The sequence below is a fragment of the Dipodomys spectabilis genome, unplaced genomic scaffold (assembly GCF_019054845.1).
Source record: "Dipodomys spectabilis isolate Male_0828 unplaced genomic scaffold, ASM1905484v1 ptg000032l, whole genome shotgun sequence".
Classification (NCBI taxonomy): domain Eukaryota; kingdom Metazoa; phylum Chordata; class Mammalia; order Rodentia; family Heteromyidae; genus Dipodomys; species Dipodomys spectabilis.
Window position 1 is genome coordinate 31,899,075 of NW_024870709.1, and position 14,108 is coordinate 31,913,182.

The following is a 14,108-nucleotide window of genomic DNA, read 5'->3' on the forward strand; positions in this document are numbered from 1 at the left end:
GAAATGAGTAGCAAATTTGACTATTGGAATTTTATTTGTGTTACTGCACAAGATAAGGGACCCTGTTCCAATCACCTTAATAGGTTTCAACTGGCATAGTATTGAAGTAGGAGTATAGTCCTCTATAACTTTGTCCAATGGTCAGACTTACAAATTACATGTTTGGGAAAATGGTAACAAATTATTGATGAGTCATTCCAAATCTCACATTTATAAGTGCGTGAGTAAATTTGCACTGGATCTCGAGTCTTTCTCTCATTCAGCACATACTCAAATTGAGATAGACTAATGAGCAATTATGGATCATATGAACTGCATTGACATGTAAAAGTTACATAGTTTGAGGATGATTATAAATACTTTTAGATTGTGCTCATTGAAAGATTTTGGAACACATGTAGAAGTTACAGTCTTAAAACGAGGCTAAGAAAACAAATCAGTAATCTGGTGGTGTTAGTTTATTAAAGAAAAAATTTACTTTTGGAAGGAAAATACTCAGCCGTCTAAACACCATATCACATCTGAAAAAGTTGGCAAAAAAAATCGAGGTGAGTACAAGAAACATTTCAAAGGTGATAGTGCTTTAATTCTATTTCAGTTTTCCATGTCTGGATCCTAAGAGTAATGGCAATTATTTAAGAGGTATGTGAATAAGCCTGTTTTAGTGAAATGTAGAACTTTGTATGATGAACAGCGCACCCCGAATGTAAGTCTACCTTATAAAACTTACAAAACCTAACTTTAGCCTTTGTTTTGTACTGTTGATTGGCTGACCTTTGCCAGACTATTCAACTTTGGAGTCACAGTGTCTTCATTTACAAAATGTTATCTTTGATATCTTTCTTATTGGCTTAGAGGCATGAAACAATTCCATGGTTGAAGAAACTTTGTAACATATGAATCACCCCAAAATTTGTACTGGGTTTAATCTGACTAGAATTGTTAAAATACACACATGATACACACATGGATAGTTTTGTCCTGTCAATACTTAACATTTATGAAAATGCATGGCACATTACAGTAATATTAATAGATTAGGTGTTTACCTTTGCACAGTGTTCAAAATTAAGGTGCGCAATTTTAAGAACCTTTTAAAATTACTTGAATGACCTAATGTTTCTTGCTTTACAGAGATTCCATTTAAACAGACCTCTTCCATAGCCGTAGCTGGAGCTGTGATTGGGGCTGTCCTTGCCATTTTCATCATTGCTGTCTTTGTGACTGTGCTGCTTACTCCCCGGAAAAAGAGACCATCCTATCTTGACAAAGTGTAGGTATCTTTGTTGTCTATGTCCAACAGTGAATGCTTACTAGGCATCAGTTATATTTGAAGTGTCCAAAAGGAGGAAGCAAGGGAAGTGTTTGCCTTTGTTAGAACACTGTGATTTCCTCATTGTATTACTATTATTAACTTCAAATAGTTGTATAAAAGGGTTTCAATTCAACATGTCTGTGTGTGCAGTATATCTTGATCCAGTGTCACCCTCTCCCTCATCCTCCACACTCATTTGTTTCATCTCCACCTGTTTCCTAGTTCCACTTTTACGTATACATTGTGTATTATAACTCTTTTCATTATGATTGTATCCATTTTCTGCCCAAATGCTTTTACTCTTTTACTCTACAGTACAAGACATGTATTAGCTTCCTGTCATTCATTTTTGTTAACAGCTGATTGTTTGATCAGAATATCTTAGAATTAGTTTTTACTAACTGAGCAATGTCAAAGGGCTACTAGGGGCAAATTAGTTAGATGAGTTTTTATTGACAGTATATTAGATATATTACCACCTGGCCATGAAACGATAATTTATATTCAAAATATTTATGCATTTGAATTGCTTCTTTAACTCAATATATAAACTAAATGTATTGGTCCTTAGCATTAGAATCAATGTTTACTTTTATTTTCTGTTTGACTGGTCATAAAGGGGACTTAAAACAATCAGATGTGTAGGATAGAATAGTACATTTTGTTTCATGAGAAAAATATCCCCAAACTTGAGAATGTTGAATTTTTTGAAGTTTTAATTGGTATTCTCATTTTAGTTGTACAAAGTGGTTTAAGTTTCTCCTTTTTAAAAATAAATAACAGTCACCTCTTAAAACTGTTCAATGCAGGATCGACCTTCCACCCACCCATAAACCACCTCCCGCTTATGAAGAACAGTCCCCTCCTTTGCCTCAAAAAGACCTTCTATATCAGGTATGTACTCATACATGTACTTTAAAAAATCTAAAATATAGTCTTTCATTGTACTTTTTTTGGAAATTATTTTTGTTTAAGAAGACTTTCTTCTATTCCCCTTTCTCTCACTGATCCAGACCATTTGTTGTTGTTTTTAAATTTTTTATGCTAGTTACTCGGGCTTGAACTCAGGACCTGGGCACTTCTCTTGGGTTTTTGTGCTCAAAACTAGTGTTATAGCCACAGTTCTACTTTCTGCTTTGGGGTAGTTTTGTTTCTTTTTTTTTTCCTTTTTTTTTTTTAACTGTCAAGGTAATATACAGAGGGGTTACAGTTACATAATTTTCTTTCTGTTTTAATTGGAGATAAGAGTCTCACAGACTTTCCTGCGTGGGCTGGCTTTGAAGTATGTACCTCAGACATCAGCCTCCTGAGTACCTAGGATTATAAGTGTGAGTGCTTGGCCACTTAAAAATTTATAGAAGAATTTTGCCTAGTCTGGCTTGGAGCTATGATTGTCTGGAACTCCTATGAATCTGGGTTTCTGGGTTTATAGGTCTGTACTTGTCTTTTTATTTATTGGAAAGAATGATGGTGGACCTTTAAACATTTTTGGGGGGGGGTCCGGTCGTGGGCCTGAACTCTGGGCCTGTGCTGTCCCCTAGCTCTTCAACTCAAGGCTAGCGCTCTACCACTTGAGCCACAGCGCCACTCTGGCTGTTTTTTTTTCTGCTTATGTAGTTCTAAGGAATCGAACCCATGGCCCTCATGCATGCAAGGCAAGCGCTCTACCACTGAGCCACCTTCCCAGCCCCCTTTAAACATTTTATTGACATACATGAGAGTTTTTTTTTGTTTTGATTCCAATGAACAGTATGTACTTTTGGTATCTGTATTTATAGTAAAGTTTAATAAGATAAATCAACTCATTGGACACTTGAAAATGAACTATATAACTTATACATGGGGATGGGACTGAAAAACTGGGAGAGAGTGAGGGAAAGGGTGACATTGTCCAAGAAGAAATATACTCTATATGACTTATGTAGCTGTAACACTTCTGTATATCACTTTTATAATACCAATTTAAAAAGAATAAATTGTTTAAAGAAAATAAAACAAGAATCAGATTCCTATTGATTTATGTTCTAAGAAGATAAAATTGCAAGAATGTTAGAACTGGAGCTCAGATGTTACATGAAAAATTCAATTGGCAAGTTAGAGATATATCTTCCAAATGTCTTTCAGTTACCAATTAGTGCCTATTTCATTTATGCCTTTCTTGAATCTTTTCACCTTTCTATACTTCATAGTTGCATAGATTTCCACTGTGAATATTTTCATCACTCATATTCCAATGCGTGACCATGATCCTACAATAATTTTTTTAGATACCTTGCTTTTGTTATGAATCATTGGTAGCTGGTTTTTCCCAAGAACAACCTATTGTAACAAGTAGATACTACAGTTAGAGTCTTTTGGTTGGAGGAAGAAAGGAAGGAAGATGTTAGAACAGTTAATTTTACCATTCATCTTAGAGGAAAATATATCATTGAGTGTAGGATGAAAAAAAAATGTACAAAGCTACATTACCAGTGTGGGTTTGCCCTCCCATAGCAATTAGAATTTCCAAATGTCTTACAGAACAAAAATAGGAAAAATAGGACTTGAATATCTGAAAACGTTTGTAAGAGTTCAAATTAAAATTCATGCAACTGAGATGTAGATGCAACAGTTGAAGTATGAAGGTTGTTACCTTTACCTTAACAAAGCTCACACAAAACTTAAAAATGAGAAAAAGGAAAAATGATCAAATTGGTGGAAACAAACAAAAATGGGGAAGATAAACCTTCTTAAGTTATATAGGAACTGATGGACTAATATATGTGACACCTTTAAAGCAGTGTGTAACACAATAGTACCATGTGGTTTTTATTAAAATTGCTAAATAATTTTATTGGAAGATTCAACAACAAAATTATTTCAGTAAAAGATGACATGATGGTATTCTCCCTTGATCTTTTGTAAATGAGTACTTTTTTTTTGCTTTTTTTTTTTGTTATGGTTTATTTTGAAACAATCACAATATATAGCCCATGTCTTGAACTTGTGATCTTCCCTCTGCTGAGATTCTAGGTGTGTGCCATTATGTCTGACTTCAGATGTTTATTTCTTTTTGGTGGTAGTGGTGGTGGTTGTGGGGCTTGATCAGAGCCTGGCCACTGCCCCTGAGCTTTTGTGCTCAAAATCTAATTAGTACTCTACCACTTTGAACCACAGCTCCACTACTGGTTAATTGGATTTTCTTGTCCAGGTTGGCCTTTTGAACCATGATCCTCAGATCTCAGTCTCCTGAGTGGCTAGGATTGCAGGAATGAGCCACCAGCACCCAGCTAGATGTTTATTTCTTAAGCAACTGTAAGGCACTAGTACTGAATGAAAACTTTCTTCCTTTTTCAAAATCAACTTTATTAAATTATATTGGCATAAAATAACCTACCCATATTAAAAGTGTGAATTAGATGTTGTACATAATACACAGATAATTTTTTTTTGTGGGGGGGTCCGGTCGTGGGGCCTGAACTCCGGGCCTGGGCGCTGTCCCTCAGCTCTTCAGCTCCAGGCTAGCACGCTACCACTTGAGCCATAGCACCACTTCTGGCTTTTTTTTTTTTCTGCTTATGTGGTGCTGAGGAATCGAACCCGGGGCCTCATGAATGCAAGGCAAGCGATCTACCACTGAGCCACCTTCTCAGCCCCATATTACACACATAATATTCATAACCAGGACACACTCATGCACATGTTCATTGCCAGTAGTTTCCTAAGTGCCTTTTGTAATCTCAGTCCTTCACTGGCTTCCATTTCACATTCTCAGAAAATGTGAAACACACAGCCAAACACATGATTATCTTCTGTCCAAGAATGTGTTCCAACACTTCTACTGAGTCCCTGAACCTGCAAATAGTACCACATTATCTATATATTATATATTTAGTACACACATATATACAACTATCCTAGAGTATTACTTTATAATTTAGCATAGTAAGAGATTAACAAACGATGGAACAGTTTTAGCAAGATATTGTAAAGTTGCCTGAATGTGGTATCTCTTGGAAGAAATCAGACAAATATTAATATTTTTAACCCCTTATACGTATATAAGTGAATCTATAGGAAGTGAAACTGTTAAGAGAACAAGACTATGTATGTTTCTATGTTCTCACATTTTATGCAAGGAGATTGGTCTTGGTACTCGCACTTGCATAATTTTGAGAGATTATCAGTACAACTATTGTATGTTCAATAGTTTGTTTTAAAATAGATATACCTTGTTGATGTGCTGTGTTCTGTTTATACATTTACTTGTTGATTGACATTTTCCTTGTTTCCAGTTTGAGACTATTACAGACATTTATGTTTGAACTATGAACATTTATGTGTGAGTCTTTTTGTAAATATGTCTTCTCATTTTTCTTGGAATAAATGTGTATGACTAGAATGGCTGAGTCATGTGATTAAATGTATTTAACTTTTTAAATATAGAACTGAGTCATATGATAATTATATGTTCAGCTTTTTAAGGCAACACAAAACTTTGTTTTTTAACCACCATGTTTCTAGTATTTCATAAATGTATGAATTACTTGTGGCTCTTACCAGTTTTAGATTTGCTAATAGGTATGTAGTTGTATTTCATCTTGGTTTTGATTTGCATCTATAATTGTTTCAATGAGAAATAGTTTTTCATATATTGAATTACCTTTCTTTGGTGAAGAACTTATTCAAATAGTTGCTTAGTTGGTTGCTGAATTGTTTCTTATTGTTGCTTTTGGAGCATTCTTTATATTTGGAATATATTGAATTAATATTTTCTCTTATCCACTTTTTTTTTTTTTTTGGTCGGTCATGGGCCCTGAACTCTAGGCCTGAGTGCTGCTCCTCAGCTCTTCAGCTCAAGGCGAGCGCTCTACCATTTGAGCTATAGTGCCACTTCGGCTTTTTCTGTTTATGTGGTGCTGAGAAATTGAACTCAGGGCCTCAAGCATTCAAGGCAAGCCCTCTACCACTGAGCCACCTTCCCAGCCCCTCCTACCCACTTTCTTGTCATTCTTATACAGTGCTTTCACTCTTGGAGGAAGGTGTGGCGAATTCATTTTGTTAGTTGGTCTTTTATTTAATTAAAACAGTATTGTTAGTATAGTTTGGAATATATCATTTTTCATTATAAGCTATATTACTGATTAGGAAATTTAATGAATTAATTCAAACATAGTTTAAATGTTTTCACTTATTATCATAATTCATAATTAATTTCCTGTCTTCACTAAAATACAATTTTGAAAGATTTAGCTTCTATAATGTTATTTTGTAGCTTATGTTGAAGTCATTGTCAAACACTAAAGTTAGTACAAGTACAAGCTTAATAAAACCTTTAAAATCAGACATAAATCTGAAACATGAAGTAAAAACATTTGATTCATGCTCTTTTTTTTTTTTAGTAGTATCACATAGTATGCAACAGTATAATTACTAAGTAAGAATGAGAGGCACTCACAGTGGCTCAAGTCTATAATCATAGCTACTCAGGAGGCAAAGATCTGGAGAATCGTTGTGTGAGGCTCACTCCCAGAAAATATGTAAGATCCTAGTGAAAAAAGGCAAAAAAGGGCTAAAATGTGGCTTAGAGTGGCAGAGCACAAGGTCCTGAATTCAAATCTAGCCAAAGGGAAAAAAAATTGAAACTTAGTTATTTTGACCTATTGTAAATTGTAAGAATACAGTAAAAAAAACTTTATTCAAGACTTACTATATATATATGAACCAGGTCTAATCTGGGAAGTATAGAGTGTAGTTTTCTAAGCAAAGAATCTTGAGTTTGTTATATTTCATTATTTTTATTAGAATAAAATGTTAAAAATATTGCCAACATCAGCACATTAAATACATGAATTTTTAGTTGTTGTTGTCTGTGTGTGTGTGTGTGCATGTGCATGTGCATGCTGAGCAAGCACTGTACCACTGATCTGTTTGTCATCTCAGTGACAAAGAAAAGCACAAATTGGAAGATTACAGTACAAGCTGGATTAGACATGAAGCAAGAAACCATTTTGAAAATAAAATAAAAATGGTCTTAAGAATGGTTCAAGTGGTAGATTGCCTACTTAGCAATCATGAAGCCATGAGTTCAAATCAGTACCGTAAAAGACTGAACAGTCCAAATTGGAGAGACATTCACATGTTTCAATAAGACTTTGTAGGATAACTCCACTTGGTTTCGTCTACATCATAAATTTCTCATTTTCTTTCTTCATTTCACATTCTTAACTCTTGAGATTTAGAAACTGATCTGCTATAAAAATTATACACTCACTGCATTCATGTGTTTGGTTGGCCTGTTCTTATTTCTTTAATTATGGCTACTAATTCCTTTGTAGCCTTTTCATATCTAGTAAATTCCTCTGTGCAAAGCTAGTCAACGTTTACTGCCTTGCAATGATAGTGAAATTCATTATTCAGAAAATGAGTTTTATAAATAAGCCAAGGATAGTATCAGAAATTTGTGGGGGACAGGGAAGGCATGAAAATGTCACTTTACACCTAACACCTAAAAAAATTGATTTTAAACTTGGAAAATTAATACTTCATTACTTGGAAATTGTGTACTTCATCATTTTTGAACAAGGTAATGTAACTTTCAGAAAAAGTGTAAATCTTTATTATATTAAACTTCTATCACTGTCAGCTCATTATAAGTACAAATTAACCTCTGGTTTTTAACATTAGTATTTAAAGTACTTCATAAACTATATTAAAGGCTTGACATATTAACTTAAATGCAGTGTCAAAACTTTTTAAAGGTAGACCTTTTAATGGCCCAGTGCTACTAACCATTAATTTACTTAATTTGTGTTTTTTGCCTTGTTTTTTTTTATATTTTAAAAGTTTAATATGGAGATATACATTCCAATCAGACCTTAGGACTGGGTCATACGAAACTTCAATGTCACCTAAAGAATTAGGTCAGTGGAAATACACATTGACTCTGCATTTCAGTCACTAATTTGAAGGGAAAAAAATAGATAATTGCAAAAGATCTGCAAGTAGTGAAGTGAGTTCTTATTTCCATACATATTAGTCTCAGAAGAAAATAATGTTTCTTGTCTGGTCAAATCTACATGGTTAACCTCAGAAATTTATATCATCGGATTATATTCATATTGCTTTTTTACCTAAGCAATTTTTAATAAGTTTTTTAATTGTGAAAATAACGTACAGAGGGGTTACAATTACATGAGCAAGGTAATAAGTACATTTCTTATCAAGCATTGTAGCCTCTTCCTTTGTTTCCCCTTCCCATCCCTTCCCATCCTCCCCCTGCCCCCCCAGCCAATCCTCCCAGCTCCGCGCGCCCCCTTCCCCCCCCCCCCCCACCAAAGTTGTACAGTTAAGTGAAGTAAGCCAGGCCCAAAGAAACATAGGTCCCATGGTTTCCCTTATTTGCAATTAATAGTATATGTCTGAGTCAAGCAGAAAAGGACAGGTAAGGTGATGTTAGGGAAATGAACCCTAAGAGATGTATTCAAATTTTTTTTTCTTTCATGTGATTGTTTGTAACACATTTATAAGATGATTTCTTTGTTGCTTTGTATGTCCCTCCCCCACAGTATAACTCCTGCTTTCACTGTATTTGATGTCGGTATAATTTGTGGAGGGGAAGGGGAAAAACAAATTGTTTAAATAGGGATACAGGTGGGCCCATTGCAACAATGAGATGTACAAGTCGTTATGTCGGAAACGAACTTTGCCTTAATTTTTAAAGAATTAAATTTAAACATTTTTCTTGAAATACAGTCAGAATATTTGTATATTTGTTTATTTTAGACTTGTTTTAAGTTCACGCTGTCATCAGGGAGTGGTGAATCTTAATTAAAATATAAATGACTATTGACTCAGATTAGTAGAAATACAAGAACAATTGACTAAAGTTCTGGATCCTTTTGTCTATTATGGGGCTTTTGAGCTGATTTCATACTTTGGCTATAGTGAATAGTGCTGCAATGAACATTGTTGTGCTGGTAACTTTACCATATCAGTTTGTGATTTCTTTTGGATAAATGTCCAGGAGTGGAGTTGCTGAATCATAGGGTAGTTTTTTGTTTGATTTGTTTTGAACAACCTCCATATTGCTTTTCAGAGCTGTTGTACTAGTTTTCATTCCAATCAATAGTGTATTAGGGTGGCATCCTCCCCAGTATCTGTTACTGTTTATTTTCTTGATAATGGGCATTTTAACTAGAATCTCAATGGTATATTGAGTGAAGCTAGGCCCAGAGATAAAAAGGACTCCTTATATGTGGAAGCTAAATGTAGCTTACAAACTCATAAGTAAATATGTCAGGTGGTATGCAAGTATATACAAATGTATTAATTGAAATACAGTAGATTCAGGGGAAATTTCAAATAGTATAATTCCTTAGCAAAGCAAAATTGAAGCTGAGCAAGATAAAACACTAGAAAGGGTAATCAAAGGGGTAGAGTGGGGCCAAGGAGAAAAGGATAGATTAATGAAGAAGATAAGAAGAGGAAAATGTAGACAAGAATTCAGTGTGAATACTACAAAATTAAGAAAAGCAAGGGAAGGGTGGGGAAAGGATGGGTGTGAATGTTGAAAGGAGTGGTAATGATCAAGATATATTGTGTTCATAAACGGCTTTGCTGAATGGCAACTCCTATATAAGTTACTTAAAAATAATTTTTAAAAAATTAGAAAAAATAATTGAACTTGAATTCAGTCAGATAAGTCCAATGATATATCCTCTGAAATTTCAGTGGACTTAATAGAATCTAACTTTAGAGCACTTGTAGTATTTTAAAAATTAGGAACAGTTATATGGTCAGAGACATATGGACACAACTGAAAATTTTTAAATGGTAAAAACAAAATAGTTTCCAGAAATGAATTTGTTACTTAAATTTCATGTACATATTAGTCTGATTTACTTTAAATTTGGCTACTTAGCCTTATTTTAGTCTAAACAAATTGCTGAACTTCAACATACCAACAATTAGAAATATAATAAAGGTCACATAAATTGTTTAAAGAAAACCGTAAACATAGATTAAATATATCTTATCAGAAATGCTTGAAAACAAAGGTGCTTCAGGTTTGAGAGCTATTTTGGGATTTTTAGAATCTTGTATTTTTGATCATGTTACTGTTTTGTTTATCCCTAACCCCTAAATCAGAAAATGCTCTAAAATTCCAAATATCTTTAATGTTTTTGCATCATATACCCTTAATGCTTAAAATCAGTCGTCTCAAAAACATAACATCTAAAAACATAGTTGAAGGAATTTGTTTTTAACGTTACTAGATTTTTTTTAAAGACCTGTATGATAAAACATAATTTTTGACAAAGCCACATGTTAAAAACAAATTTGCATTATAATTGTCCATTAGTACCTGAGAGATAGTGACTCCAGGTGCCCTGCAAATTATCTTTCAGTGAGTTGACCTTAGTCACTTTGACCTACAGCCTCTAAATTCTGTTTTCTTTTACTTGGTCTGCCATGGCAGCCTGTCAGCAGAATTTTCAAGATTACTAAGTTAGCATACTTCACTATAGCATAGGGAGCCACAGTTACCAGTCTTTCTTCAAGTATTTTACCACTGCTTTGGTTTGGCGGTAGCATCTTTGTTATATTCTTAAACCAAGGTGTTTCTCCACTAAGTTTAACATACACAAATCTCCCTTTATTGATAGTTATTGATAGTTTCTTAATTAGGAATATGTTCAAGGAAAGCAATTAGCCAATTAGTGATTTAGTATTTTTTAATTTCATTCTAAACAAAAAAATAATCCCCATGTGAGCTAAAGTTAATTTTTCAAGTCAGACCTGAGCAGTATTTTACTAATGAGAAGTTAATAGACCTACTAGATAAGGAGGAAAAAAAATCTCTGGAGTGGCTGTTAATTTTAAATTATTGATGATTCCATACAAATATTTTAAAAACTATTTGGCCCTCACAAGGGAAACAGGGAGCTACCAATCAGAAAGCCACCCAATTTTCAGTATTAACCTAAGGCCTAGGTCTGTAAGGAAGAAGACAGATGACAGACAGACAGATGGTGGAGACAGGCTAAACTGTCTTCCCTCTGACACGTCTATGCCATGTGGTCTTTTTCTCTGCCAAAGTTCTCTTTCAGTAAACTTTCTTTTTTCTATCATCCAAATCTTTTTGGTGTGTTCAAATAATTTTCAGATTTACCATTGTGTCACAACTCATTTTCCTTACTGTTGTGTGCTGATTACTAGAAAACACATATGTAACACATTCATATTCAAGATCATCCTTTATGATGATTTCTGTGACAACCAAACAAAAGCTGTAGAGTTTATATGAAATATTTTTAGATCTACTTATGTAATTTTTCAAGAGATCCAGCTTGAGTTCATTTAGCATTTCTAATAACTATATAGTTGGGTATACCTTCTTTTCCACTGAGCAAAATCCTGATAATTCATTATTCCATTGAATTGGGGGGAATGTAATTTTTCTTTACAGATAAGTTCTTCTTAGATACCATTATATGATTCTAATTTCGTCCATTAACTGTATAATTAGTTTGTGTGCTAATCAGCTTTCAGTCACTTAAGCAAAAGTACCTGAGATAATTAAGTTACAAAGTCAAAAGGTTAATTTTAGCTCACAGTTTCAGAGGTTGTGGCCCATGATTTGAGCTCATAATGAGTATAACAGTGCAAAACCGTTCACCTCCTGCCCAGGAAGCAAAGAAATGAGGGAGTATAATGGGCAACAATGTCCTGTAATACATTTTAGGGCAAACGTTCATTGTCTCACTTCCTTCTACCAGGCCCCACCTCTTACGGGCTATACCAACTTCCAATAACACCATATTGGGGACCAATCCTTTAACACATGGGGCTTGGGGAGCATTTTAGATCCAAACAATGATAGATAGCTAATGAGTTGATAACTACATTGTTCTATGTATGTTTTAATTAAGTTTAATTTCAAGAGTTTACTAATTCCAGATATTGTCAGATTTTCCTAGAAAGTAGCTCTAATGTAAATAAAAGCTTGAAGGGTTTTTCCCCCCCCCATTTATATTTTCTCCTGTGGAGCACTGACGACTCAAACCTTACAATCCTAGCTACTCAGGAGGCTCAGATCTGAGGATTGTGACTCAAAGACAGCATGTACAGGAAAGTCTGTGATACTCTAATCTCCAATTAACCATGAAAAAAGCTGGAAGTGAAGTTGCGGCTCACGTGGTAGAGTGCCATGCTTGAGCAAAATAGCTGAGACAGTGCAGAGGCCTTGAGTTCAAGCCCTAAAGCACACACACACACACACACGCACATGCACATAAAGATTTTTCTCCTTAAAAATAAAAGTTATATTCTATTTTATACCTTTTTATAGTTGGTTTACAATTTGTGACTGTGATTCTGCACATAGATACCTAGACTTAAGATGCACTTTGGATGATAACATTTATGGTAGCTTTATCCACAATCAATATTAAAAGAGAGATGATACCACCTCTTTATAAGTTTGAGAAAATCGCTATAGTTAAAGGTTTCTAAGTGCTTAGCACTTAGTGATTTCTATTCTAAATTTATTAGCAATTTACTGCAGGTAATCTCGATTTCAGGTGTGTGGTAGGCCATCACTCTTGTTTATTACAATAAATAACATGTAAATGGAGTTGTTTGAAACAATTTAAAAAAATTAAATGCTTTATTATTGATGTATGTGTTCCTATAGAAACCACAAGTGTTCCTTTAGAAAAAACAATACAAATTAGTAGCTTTACTTTCTTAAAGAAGCTGAGAATTGCAGGCTATATTCAAGCAAAGGCAGCCTGTTTCTCAGTGAGATATGACTGCATGTAAAACTGTAATACTGTGGGTACACACACATACATACTAAACAAATTGATTGTACTAGAACTTAAAAACATTAAAAATGGTAATTTATACTTCACTAAAATTAAAAACAACTGCTTTTTTAAAAAAAATTAGTTTTACAAAGGGGCTATCATTCAACTTATCAATTTGTAAGTACAATGCCTCTTGATCAATATTACCAGTTTCATAATTCTTCCCCATTCCTCCAAACCCTACCCCTTTTCTCAGTTTTCCCAGTTTCACACAATATGCAGTGTACCTCCCTCTCTTTATTCATTGTTATGTGTGATCAGACATTGAGGGTTGGGGATTTTACTAAACTTTCTTAGTTAAGCAGGTACTGATAAACTGGATATCACAAGACAGGACACAGATAGGCTTCAGAAATCTGACCAAAGTTTGGTCAAGGTGGAATCTTAGTCAAGGGTTAATTTTTCTCAAGGTTGTCTCAGACAGTTTCTAAGTTTGGGTTCTTCTATTCTTTACTGCCTTTCAACTGAGAGAACATATGTTAATCCTAATTATAGTTTACATTTATTCAGCATTTTTAAATGTAAGGCATTGTTATAAGTGCTTTATATGCATTAACTCATAATCTTCATAACCATCTCGTGAGGCAAGGCTGTTATTATCCTTATTTTCAGATGAGCAAACTGAAACTCAGAGAATTAAGTTACTTTACCAACTATGCCAGGTAAGATTAGAAACCAACCAAGTAATCCCATCCAAGAGCTCACTCTATATTTTAAATACAGGACATATTACTGGCCTGTGTGTCAGGGAACATGGGATTGGATTTGTGCTTCAGCTCTTCTACAAGTAATGCTTCCACGTCTCTGGAACTTGGGAACTTTATTCCAAAAGGCATCAGTATCTGGGTAATTCCTAAGGGCCTACATGCACAAAATTTTAGAATTCCTCAGATGAAAAAAAAAAGAACAATCATGTTCCTTCTAATTTATTAATTGTTGAA

General features: G+C 34.2%; 1 protein-coding gene across 1 annotated transcript in view; it reads left to right on the forward strand.

Moving 5' to 3' along the window:
* Nectin3 (nectin cell adhesion molecule 3) overlaps positions 1–14,108 on the forward strand; it is an 83,004-nt gene that overhangs the window by 49,569 nt on the left and 19,327 nt on the right. The window contains exons 6-7 of the mRNA XM_042676813.1: positions 1,135–1,273; positions 2,125–2,209. Coding sequence (XP_042532747.1) covers positions 1,135–1,273; positions 2,125–2,209 — 224 coding nt within the window. The remainder of the gene's footprint in view (positions 1–1,134; positions 1,274–2,124; positions 2,210–14,108) is intronic.